At 40.0% G+C, this 12,936-nt stretch overlaps 1 protein-coding gene across 2 annotated transcripts in view; it reads right to left on the reverse strand.

Annotated features, from left to right (window-relative positions):
- Nucleotides 1–12,936, reverse strand: part of cuedc1b (CUE domain containing 1b) — a 51,530-nt gene that overhangs the window by 33,298 nt on the left and 5,296 nt on the right. For both annotated transcript variants that reach the window (XM_020619064.1, XM_020619063.1), the window contains exons 2-4: nt 8,924–9,576; nt 8,325–8,452; nt 2,128–2,254 (exon numbers count right to left, since the gene is read on the reverse strand). In XM_020619064.1, coding sequence (XP_020474720.1) covers nt 2,128–2,254; nt 8,325–8,452; nt 8,924–9,235 — 567 coding nt within the window. In that variant the 5' untranslated portion in view covers nt 9,236–9,576. The remainder of the gene's footprint in view (nt 1–2,127; nt 2,255–8,324; nt 8,453–8,923; nt 9,577–12,936) is intronic.

Genomic DNA, 12,936 nt, shown 5'->3' on the forward strand with positions numbered 1-12,936 from the left:
GTTGTTACTCTACTTGGTTTTGTAATTTTTGGATATAGACTACATCTATATATTGTGTTAATAAACTCCTCAGTTCCTGTGTGCTTGTTTGGATTTAACAAATCTATATTGAAGTCACCGCATATGAACATTAATTTATGACTTAGTGTCAGGTAATTTTCTTCCATCCAATCATTAAACTGGTCTATGCTGGCACCAGGTGCTCTATAAATACAGCTTATTACAACATTTTTCTTTTTTTCTAGTAGTAGTTCAACCGTCACACACTCCAGCAAGTTGTCGATTGCCCACATACAAGATATTTCACTCCAGTACAGATGCTCTCAATGTGTTTTGTAAGGCAACAGGGAATAGCAACTCACAATGAAAATAAATATAAAAATAGAAAGTCACTTTCGGCTTTTCCCGTTTAGGGGTCGCCACAGCGAATCATCACACTGACTCGCATGTTGACATTTGGCATGTGTTTTACGCCTGCCCTTCCTGACGCAACTCTGATTCAAACCCGGGCCACAGCGGCGAGAGCGCTGCGCCTTAACCACTAGCCTACCAGGGACAGCTAAAATAAATATAAAAATAAAAAATTTAAAAATAAACAATATGTGCATTCAAATAAGAAATATGCGCAATCAAAAACAGGAAAAGAGTATTTATAAACATATGCACTTATTAGGGCTGTCAAATTTAAATAATAATGAGTTAACGCAAATTCTTTTTAACACCACAATTTTATTTGACGTAAAATTAACATGTACATTCTGTGATTATGATCCTTGGCCCTCCCTGTAGTTTGTGAAATCAGGAAGCGACGCAGCAACTGAAATGAGCAGAAATAGATAAAGAAAAGGTCTTTTGAATGACATGTTCAGCTTCTAAGCCCTGCCAAATGGTTCTCTCAACACGATCAGCTATTTGCATTTGCTGTCGATGTGAACTGAGTTATCATCAGAGTACACTGAGTCTCAAACACCCTCCTCCTCCACACCAAAGGCAGACCATGCTGGACAGTTTGCAATGGAGATACCTGAACAATTCTGCAAGCAACAAACTTTTAACAGCAATAGCTGAATAGGTGGCTACATCTTGCAGGCCGATTAACATTCTGGAGGACCAGGGTCTGCTTGAAATACATGTAATTAGCATTGTGTCCAAAGACTGCATGTATGAATTGCCTTCGAGAGCCACCACTGTAACCAAGATACAGAACTTCTATGAAGATGAGAAATCTAAGGTGGAGGAGGTATTGGGACAGACAAACATGGTTGTGCTTACCAGAGCCTACTGCCCTTCTCTCAGTAATCACAGTTACCTCAGGGTCCCTTTAAAGTACATTTAGAACCAGTGGTGGAACAAGTAGTCAGATTCTTCACTTACATAAAAGCAGCAATACAACAGTGTAAAAACACCCTGTTAATAGTCCTGCATTAAAAAATGTTACTTAAGTAAAAGTACAAAAGTATTTAGCAGCAAAAGTATTAGTAGCATAGCACTGACAATAACATCATGGATCATTAGAATCCTCTCATTAACCCACATCACATAACATGCAGCAGACAAGCAGGTAATGTGCTCCAGAGGACTCCGGCATTGATGAGGTGATCATTCACTGCTCCAGGGTGCTTCACTGGCTGGATAATCGTAGGTTACCCGGTCACATAAAACAGTGGGTCCATACATTTGTAAGCTGTGGTGCTGTCTTTCAGAAATGTAAACCTATCTTTTCAACCATTACAAGCTGTAGTTAGAGAACTCCTGAATCTCACTTGCATTGTGAATTCTATTTGCATTCATTCTGTCAAAGACACATAACTGCTTAATGCAACTCAGATAATCCAGTTCAGACTTTTCAATTCAATTTTTACTCAAACTGAATTAAAAAAACTATTATAGTGATAGTAGGCCACAATTATAGGCTTGTTTTTTTCTGGTTAAATTCAGACTTAAAGATTTAAATTATTCTCATGTGCCACCCAATTACATATATGTGCAAAACCTACCATCACGATATTTCTGGCCACACTACCACTTTATACTACAGAGGGTGTACACAGAGGACTGATTATCATTACTGATTAAGAACTAAGTCTTCAAATGTACCCATTTAACATCTTTAGACTTTTTTCTTACCTTCGTACTGTTTAACTGCTGAGGCAGAATCCGTAGAAAATCATCAGGGAGATTACCTAGCAAAGGAGGGTTCCAGTTCCGATAGCTTCTGACCTGCTGACGTCCTGGAGATGACCGGGCTTCAAATCTATGAGAGCCCATGGAGTAACAGGACACATTAGTTATTCTACCAACACAATTAAGTGCATGAACAACCCCTAGCTATATCAAACTACTGTTAATGATTTACATCTTTTAAATTGCGCTCTCACAAAGGAGACAATTTGTATTAATGTCACTGTCACAAGTAAAAAGGCTGACTGTCAATCTTTAAAGCGAATTTATTTAGCTTTTAAATGTTCAAAAAGTCACATACGTAAGTTAGATTGCCAAAAAACAAAAATAATCTATCAAACCTATCATTACTTAATTTTGGCTGGTAAATCCTACATTTTCTAAAATGGTCATATGTATGACCACTTTCCAGATGTGCTAGCTGTCTCAAAGCAACAAGATGTGAACCAACATTTCGGCATAAAAGCAAAGACACCAATGACACACTCCATATTACCACAGTGGGTCGAGGCAGTGAGTCAGGTCATTATTTGCTAGTCACCAAAAACCATAAAAAGCACAAAAACAATGATGACCACAACAAATATATCAGGGGGAATGGAAGATCAAATATCAAATTCAATATTGTGTATTCATTCATTTTCTACCACTTAGTCCCTGAACGGGGTCACGGGTGGGGCCGGAGCCAATCCCGGCCAGCAATCAGGCGAAGGCGGGGTACACCCTGGACAGGTCGCCAAGCCATCGCAACTCTAACACATAGACGAACAACCACACACACGCACGCACGCACTCCTATGGGCAATTTAGAGACACCAATCAACCTAGGCTGCATGTCTTTGGACTGTGGGAGGAAACCGGAGTACCCGGAGAGAACCCACGCAAGCACGGGGAGAACATGCAAACTCCACACAGAAAGGTCCCAGGTGGGGCCTCTCGCTGTGAGGCAACGGCGCTAACCACTGTGCCACCGTGCTGCCATATTGTGTATTAAGTTAGAAAAAGAGTAAGATTGGCAGAGGGTCAGTAGGCCAAAGAACAAAGTGATAAAACAGCAGAGCAAGACCAGAAAAACACCAGATTCAACTATAACATGATGGGGAGAAAAGCAAACCACAGCTGAGTTTCTGAACAGACAGACAGATACTGTATGGCACTTGCTCCTTATGTTCAACACTTGATACTGTTGCTCCTATGAAAAAGAAGGCAATGAATCAGGAGGCTAGCCTCACAACTCCACTCCCTAAAGCAGTTATCACAAAAACTGGAAAGGAAATGACATTCCACTAAGTATGAATAATTTTCCCTAACTTGGAATGACAGTATAACAATGTCAATTTATTTATAAGTCACACTTAAAAATAACAACAGCTGCAGATAGCAGGGTACAATAAATGAGACAACATAGTAAAATAATAAAATATAATACAACACACTTTTTCCTCAAGGCAGGGACAACCAGAAACAAGCTCTAGATGGATCTGAGGGCTCTGGTGGAGCAGTAGAGTTTGAGAACCTCAGAAAGGTAGCAAGGTGATAAACCATTCAGAGCTTTGAAAACCATCAAGAGGATTTTAAATTGTATCCTGTAGGCCTCAGCCCTGGCCTTCACCATGTGAGGTCCTAAACCACAACCCGCAGTAGCATTAGCTAGGTAATGTTCTTTTGCTTTCTTTGTTCATGTGTGTAGATTTAAGTTGTAGATGTGAATGTTAGGTATTTGATTTGACATTGGGCATACACAATCAATGAAGCATGCACATCTGATTAATTTTGTATTGTTCATGTGTGTAAATTTTCTTTTTGAGTACCATGTTCCATGAACAGTTCGTGCTAAGGGTCGGTGGGGTCCTTGAGAATGGAGACAGCTTTCCTACGTTCCCTGTGGTGGTAAATGCTCTGCAGAGAGGGCAGTGGAGTCCTGATGATTTTCTTCGCAGGCACTTGTGGCCCATACCAGACAGTGATGCAGCTGGTCAAGATGCTCTCAATGATGCAGCTGTAGAAGTTGCAAAGGACGCCAAACCTCCTCAGCAAGTACAGCCGCTGTTTGGCCTTCTTGACCAACTGTGTGGTGTTAAGTTTCCAAGTGAGGTCCTCACTGATGTGGACGCCCAGGTATTTGAAGCTGCTCACCCTCTCCACTTCGAGTCCCCGGATGAACAGTGGCTGATGAGTTCTCCTCTCCTTCCTCATGTCCACCATCATCTCCTTCGTCTTGTTCGTGTTGAGGCTGAGATTATTGTCCTTGCACCATGACACCAGACCGGCCACCTCCCTCCTGTAGGGTGGTTTGTCGATATTCGTGATAATGCTGGCTGAAGTCCTATTGCCAATCCTGACAGTCTGGTGCCTGCCAGTCAGAAAGTCCAGAAGCCAGTCACATTAGGGTGGGGTGCAGACCCAGTGTGGACAATTTGTGGGTGAGTTTGTGGGGGACAACTGTGTTGAAGGCAGCGCTGTAGTCATTGAAGAGTATCCTGATGTAAGAGTCTCCATTTTCCAGGTGAGAAAGGGAATAGTGGAGGGCAGCCACGATGGCATCTGAGGTGGCCCTGTTGGGCTGGTAGGCATACTGCAGGGGGTCCAGGGTGTCCAGTATACTGCTCTGGATGTGGGCTAGGACATGGGTGGTCTTGGTGTGTGTGCGCCTCCTCTGTGCTGTAGCTGGAGGTCTCAAAGCGGGTGTAGAAGTACAAATCAGCCGATTTGTACTGTACATTTGTCTTATAGACCTCTGTCACAAAATCATGTCTTTAGATTTTGTCTCCATAGCTTAAATTCTCATCATTCATTCAGTTATTAGAGTAGTTTAGTAAGGTCATGTAGTTGTAGATTAGTGGTCAGTGTTCTAGCATTCCTTCTGTGATTGATTTCTTAAACTAGTGTATTAAGTGTAATTATTCCACTCCAAAGCTTGGCACCTCAACAAATATTTATTGGTAATCACTCACTCATAATTACACAAAACTTTGGTTAGTTCACTGTAAATGAACACACATATGCAGTACTCTGTGTCTGTATGCTGTATATGTACTGTGTATATGTATATTGTGGTTACTACATAGAATTGTATAGTATTATCCTAGTAGGACAGTGGAGGGTAGAAAGGTGCTTAACATGTTGTCTTCTGATACTTCATGGCACCTTAACAACCTGTTGTGTCCTGATGCTTTTCTTCTCTTCCTTCTCCTCCATCCACTCTCCCCAGCAGGTCGAGGCAGAAAGCTGCCCACCAGAAATCCTGGTTTGTCAGAGGCTTCTTCCCTTAAAGGGAGTTTTTCCCTCCCCGCTGTTGCCAAGTGTTTGCACAAGGTGGGATTTGTAGGGGTTTATAATAGTATAAGATCTAAGACCTGATTATGTAGTGCCAGGAGATAATGGTTGTTGTGTATTGGCACTATACAAATAAATTGAATTGAATTAACTCACAAACTGTTGCTATGGCTCGAGTTGCCACAGTGGGATGACCCTTCTCTATTGCTTGTCATTCAGAACCTGCTGTGAGTACAGATGTTTCAAGATTAGCCATATGCTGACTTAAGTAGACAGCAGGATTGCTGGTTTGATGATTTTGTTTACTGCATTAGCTATTGATAGGCTATGTTTTTGCCATACAAGCTGTTAGCTGCTTGGAGTGCACTGCTACCAATAATTTTCCCCACTTAGCCTCAGAGCTCAAAAGAATTTAACATGCTAGCATCATGAGATTACTACTTGTAGCTGCAGAGGCTACTGTTGCTGGTGCTCAGCAAATTATATACAGTACGTAGTTACACTTGAAAGATAATGTGATCTAATCATCACAACAGTAAGCAATCTAGCTGTGTAGGCAGAGGTCTTTCTATTAAGTCATCTTTTCATGAACAACTTCTCTATGTGCACTTGAGCATCAGTCAAAATTACAAATTAGTCATTTGCTGTTCAGGGAATCTATTATAAGTCGATGAGTTGATTATATATACACTCTAGTTAAGTGACAGTTACTGCTCAAAAAAGTGTACACTGCTCAAAAAAATTAAGGGAACACAAATCACACACCAGATCTTGACAAACAAATTATTCAAGTTGAAAACCTTTAGTAATGTACATTGTATACTTCGTTCAGAACAAAATGACATAAGTCAATGGAAACCAAAATCATCAACCCATGCAGGGCTGAATTGAAAAACACACTGAAAATCAAATCACAGGCTCATCCAAGTTGTGTGAATTTCACCACAGAAACCCATAATATGACTCAGAAGCATTTATGGCCAAGGTGTCAGCGTCTGTGAATTTTCCCAATTTAGTATCTGTGAATTTTCCCAATTCACAGATAAACAAAGGAAAAAAGGCAATCATTGCAGTGAAAAAACTCAATATAAATGGACAGTTATTCCGTGATAAAGACATTACCTCCTGGCTTTTCTGAACTTCCACCCCAATAGTCTACCACTCCTGTGTCAACAATGGCCATAAGGTTCTAGCAGTGTTCCTCATTGCACAAAGGAGCAGATACTGGTCCTGCTGCTGGGTTGTTGCCCTTCTATGGCTCTGTCCAGCTATCTTGGTGTAACAACCACTCTCCTGGTATCTGCTTCATGTTCTTGAGATTGTGCTTGGTGATACAGCAAACCTTCTGGCTGCTACACATATGGATGTGCCATCTTGGAGTAAGTGGACTACCTGTGCAACCTGAGTGGGCTGCAGGTAATGCCTCATGCTACCAGTAGTGACAAGGAAACTAGCAAAACACAAAACCAGAGAAGAATCAGGCAGGAAGGATAAGGAGAGAGCATCTGACTGTGGCCACCACATGCAAAATCATTCCTTCTAGGGGTTGTCTTGCTTTTGCCTCTCCACTGCACCTCACGTCACTTCCATTTGCACCAAAGCACATGAAACTAATTCACAATCACTTGTGCTTCCTAAATAGACAAATTGAAATCCCTTAAGTTTAACTGACTTGGTGTTGTACTGTGATAAGTGTTCCCTTATTTTCTTTGAGCAGTGTATAAAGCAAGATGGCCAAGAGCATTGGTACTACGACAGTATGACTAGACCATAACCCTCAGTGCAATACCTGTAAATATACCTCGTACAGATTATAAGGATTCGTACAGGTCTCTAGTTTTAAGTATTCTGTTTTTATTTCTATTTATTTCATTTCAATGAGTATTCCTCTGCATTGTTTACTGCCAGTTTATACTGCTTGTTTTGCATTGTTTGCACTGTTTGTTGGTGTAAATACTGCTTATTTTGTTATATTACCCAGCCTTATGCTGGTCAACTGTTTACTTGCCCCTTGCATGGGAATATGTACATACATATTGAGAGCCGATGTACCAGAGTCAAATTCCTCGTGTGTCCGACACACCTGGCCAATAAAGCAGATTCTGATTCTACTAGTCTAAATCAGAAGCAAAAACATTTACCCCTTGAGGCACCAGTAGGTGGGCTAGATTACTTTTTCCAGCTGCAAATCTTTTATCTATTTAATAACTCGGAGCCACATGGATTTTGTTAATTAAAAGCTCAAACTGGAAAAAAATCGCCTATCTTATAATTGTATAATCAGTAAAATAAGCTTCCTTAGCTCCAGTGGTGGAAAGTAACTAAGTATATTTACTCAAGTCCTGTACTTATGTACAATTATGATGTATCTGTACTTGTACTCAAGTATTTTCAATTTGTACTACTTCGTACTTTGACTTCAATACATTTTAGAGACAATTATTGTACTTTTTACTCCACTGCACTTATTTTATAATTTTAAATTGCTAGTTATTTTTCAGAACCAGATCAATACAAAAATTACTATATAATCTTTAAGTATTTATTGATCTCTGGTGGAAAATTCACCAAGTACCCAGCACCACCTGGAACATTATACGTTATGTACACAATAATGCATCAGCGAAAATAAAATATGATATACATTCACATTAAATGTGCCATTCTGCATAATGAATACTTTTAATACTTTAAGTATGTTTTGATGCTTATACTTTGTACTTTTGCTTAAGTAACACTTTTAATGCAGGACTTTCACTCATAACAGAGTATTTTTACACTGCTGTATTGCTACTTTTACTTCACTGAGAGATCCAAGTACTACTTCCACCACTGCTTATGTCTATTATCCAGACATTCTTGCTTACTTTGGTGGGGGTGTTGGTGGAGTTTCCAGGTATTTCCTGTCATAAACGTGCATATCATATGTTGGTGGAGAGTAGATTGGAGGTGCTTCCTCATCTGAACTTTCAGGTTCCAGTGTTCGATCCAAAATCTGGGGAGGAAGAGAGAGCACTTTGTTTCATTAAATGTGCAAACCTGCCTTGTCCTCATGCACTTGTAATTTTTCCAGAATTCCATCTTAAGATCATAGTCAAATACAATATGATCTTTTATTTAAGGCCATAAAAATCCTTTTGATAAAAAGCCTGAATGTTACAGTTCTGCAGTGCTTCATTCATCCCAACATTTAAGTACAGTGAAGGGAGCACCATGATTTGGGATTGCCTTGCTGCCCCTGGAGAGTAGCCTTAAACACTGAGATAAATCTATTACAGAATGGCTTAAAAACAAGAACATCTGCTCTTTGAAGTGTCCCAGTGTTCATACCGGAGCCACATACATATCACTTGCAAACATTCATGTTTCTAAGTGAATGCCAATACATAAAGTTTAGATCTTAAAAAAAAAAACTGCAAGGGAGCATTATGGCCTATATAGTGAACACAGTCTTAGATTCCCTGACCTCTGGTGGGATGTTGTCATCAGAGTCTGAGCTGTCATCTGAGCTCTGTCCATCAATGCTCATCTGGAGCAGCTGGTCAATGGTGGTATCCACAGCTCCTTTGTTGGAGCGCAGCACACACTCAATCACCTCATAGTCCATAGATGGGAACATAGTCTTGAAGTCCTCCATAGCCTGGTTGAACTCCAAGCGTCTGACCTGCTGATTTGGCCTGCTGTTGTTGAGCTGCCCCTGTCCACTGCCACCATCACCACCACTCCCACTGCTTCTGGAGGCTCCATTGCTGCTACTACGCCTGAACAAGCTAGTCATCCTCAAGGCCTGGCTGTCTCAGCTGCTGCCAACCTGCTAATAGGGTGGCTTTAGTTTTTCTCACCAAACAAGTACTTCAGCCCCCAGTCTCACTTCCTTTCCACTTTTTCCCTGCTCAGTTTCTCATGGCATGGCACTCTTTTGATGGGAGTTTTAAAAAACTGGTGTATTTTCCCCAGGTTAGTCATTATTCCGCTGTATCCAGCATGGCTCACAATATTACACAGTGGGCAGACAGTGGAATAGTCAGGTGGTGACAGAAATTTAACATCCAAGGTCCTGTCATGAGGTGGAGATTAGAGTCAAAATTCGCCAGGGAAAACCTGCATCATAATTATCACCTACAAGAGAGAAGGCAGTCACTGCATTAGAAAGAGTTAGTAAAACAACATTATATATTTCTTCAGTTAAATTACATCACTGCTTCCCAACTGGAACCCAGAGCGCTGCTGAATTTCAGTCTACAGTAGCTCAATCTATTAGGAGTTGTACACCTTTGAGTCTCCCCCTGACCGTGACAGGAGAGAACTGACCAATTGCATGATTCCCCCAAAACAGCTCCCAGACACGCTTTTTAGATCTTATAAACCACTAGCCTACCAGGGACGGCTACTTTAATACTGTTATAGACCCTAAAAATGATCGATCCAACTCCTCCTCCACCAACAACAAACTGGCAATCCACAGAAGTCATAAAACAATATATGAATTATTACAGGTTTGGGGATAGTTGGAGAATGAATAATCCATCATCTAGAGCAGGGGTGCCCACACTTTTTCGCCTTGCGAGCTATTTTTCATATGACCAAGTCAAAATGATCGACCTACACTAAAAATACTACGCGCGCGCACACACACACACACAATGTATGAATGAGTGTCGTAGTTCATATGAACAGTCTGAAAGTGCCACTCCACATTTGCCTTCTTCGGAATAGTGATGGTAAATTGGTAGATCAAGCAGACGCATTTCGAATATATCGTCGCGGAAAAAAAAAGTCCACCTCCCATTCCGCATGGAATGTTTTCGGTTTCTTACTTGATTCAGCTCCCCCACTCATTTTATACCCTTTAGTAGAAATTAATTTGAAGGCTGACAAGGTAGTTCGCTCACTGGAGTTTTGCAGTAGCTCGTGCAGTTGACTGCATGTTTGGTGACTTGTGTGTCAGAAAACACGAGATCTCAGACTGGCTGCCCTGCATGTCAATCAAGTAGCAAATGCCATAGGGAGGATGGATGATAGGCTATATATGAATGATTGTCACTTTCAGCTTTTCCTGTTAGGGGTCGCCATAGTGAATCGTCACACTGACCATTCGCATGTTAACATTTGGCACATGTTTTACGCTCTAATTTATTTTTGAATGGCACACGATCTACCAACACTACCTTTGCGATCACCCCTGATCTAGAGAATAGACATATTTTTCCTCCCTCCATCAATCATTATTGCGAATCAACCTTTTTCCTCATAAGCAATTCACTAACCAAACAAGTAACAGAAACCACAATTCATTCAATTATAAATCAGTGACTCCTATTTTACTCAAATTAAACACTAAAATCCCTATCAAACTCTTTAAAAGATGGTATTTTAATGCATCATTGCTTCAAAATGCAGACTTTGACAGTTATAAGAGTGGACGTTCTTTCTGGAGATGAATGACTCTCCAGGAACATCACCTTCTCTACTATGAGAAACAGGAAAAGCTGTAATTAGAGGAAAAATAATATCATATTCATCACACAAGAAAAAAACAAGAATTGGAAAATTTAGGATTAAAGATAAAACTGACAGAATCATATTCAAACAACCCTACTGAACAAATACAGAATGAATTGAACCACCTCAAAATTCAACTTGAAAGTATTTTATATACAAAAAAACAAAAAAAAAACAAAAACAAAGCACAATTCCTAATTCAACAACTCAACTATGAACAGTTTCAATACAGCAACAAAATAGGTAAATATTTGGCAAATCAACTGCAACGTAAAAAAGAAAAGGCAATCATTACATCCATACTTGACTGCGGGTAAAACTGTTCATAATCTACAGGATATTAACAATGTATTTCAAGCCTTTTATATCAAACTATACTCTTCTGATCACAAACCAAATCCATCCAAATTAGATATTTTCCTAAACAATATAAAACTACAAACACCATCCAGAGAACAAACCGATACCATAGATGCCCCTATCACTCCATAAAACACTGAAATTCATGCTAAATAAATCACCTGGACCCGATAGAGTTCCCGTGTTTTAGAAACAATTCTGGCAGACTTTATCACCACTATTTCTCAGAGTTACTACAGAAATTAAAACCACCTCCACAGTACCGACATATATGAATAAGGCTGCCGTGACACTCCCGCTGAAACCCAACAAAAACCCAACCCAAATTTTTAACCTTAATGATCTCAAATGCTGGTCCAACCTCAAACTCTCACTCATTGGCCCAATTGCTACAGTCAAAATGAAAACTTTACCACAAATTAACTACCAAATAATCCATTCTAACTATATAATAAACTGTAATAAATCCACCATATTGCCACTCTCTGAAGATGCCTGGGATTCTGCAGCTCCAGACTGTCCCCTACTACTTCACACTGGCAACATTAAATATTTAGGCATTAATATTTCCCCCAGGCTGTCAGAACCTTTTAACCAACTACACCCCTCTGCTAAAAAAAAAAAAAAAAAAAAAAAAAGAACAGCTACCAGGAGTCCACAGGATAAATCTCATGAGGAGTAGGAGTAGAAGTCTACTGGTGTAGCAAGGCCAATCGTGGTGGCGTACAGCAGCAAACAGAGTCTTTTGTAGTGTAGAGTGCTCATCAGGGAATGTGCCACAGCTGTGAACCAAACCAGGGAGCTCTGCAATCAAAAAGGTAGTAATGGTGGTTGGTAACCCCAAGGAATGTCAAATACAGATAGAACAATGACAATGCCAATGACTAAATTTAAAAGGATTTGTTGCTCCCCATGAGCCTCGACCTCTGGACCGAGATTTTAAAAGCTTCTCCATGACTACCAATATAAACTTACAGCTTATACAATATAAGACTATTCACAGGACTCGCATCACACAAGGTAAAATGTTTAAAATGGGTTTTACTGATACAGATACTTGTTCACAATGTACTTTGGGTTGTAGAATACATCACACTAGAGAAAATATCATCCACCCATAAGAATAACATGTCAACCTTTACTGACACATGGAATCCATTTCTAACCACTTTTAACTTAAACCAGATAGCTGATGCCAAGGCCACGCACATTCCCACATACTCCTAGAAATATAACAAGCTACTTTTATTTCATTAGTGTTACTGTCTTTATTGTCTATGCTACTGTTTTGAGTTGCTGTAGGTTTTCATCAGATGCCCAAATGGTAGTATCATCAGCAAACAAAACCACTTTGACAATTTCAGAAACCTTACATATATCGTTAATGTATAATATAAATAATTTAGGTCCCAAAACAGAGCCCTGAGGCACTCCACATACAATATCAAGCTCACTCGATTGGTATTCACCCAACTTCCCAAATTGACGCCTTTGTGTGTCAAATAACTTCTGATCCATTTCCAAACCATTCCTCTGATCCCATATTTCTCCAACTTATCCATTAATAGTTCATGACTAATTGTATCAAATGCTTTTTTTTAGGTCAATAAATATCCC

This window comes from Monopterus albus, unplaced genomic scaffold, assembly GCF_001952655.1.
Source record: "Monopterus albus unplaced genomic scaffold, M_albus_1.0 scaffold214.1, whole genome shotgun sequence".
Classification (NCBI taxonomy): domain Eukaryota; kingdom Metazoa; phylum Chordata; class Actinopteri; order Synbranchiformes; family Synbranchidae; genus Monopterus; species Monopterus albus.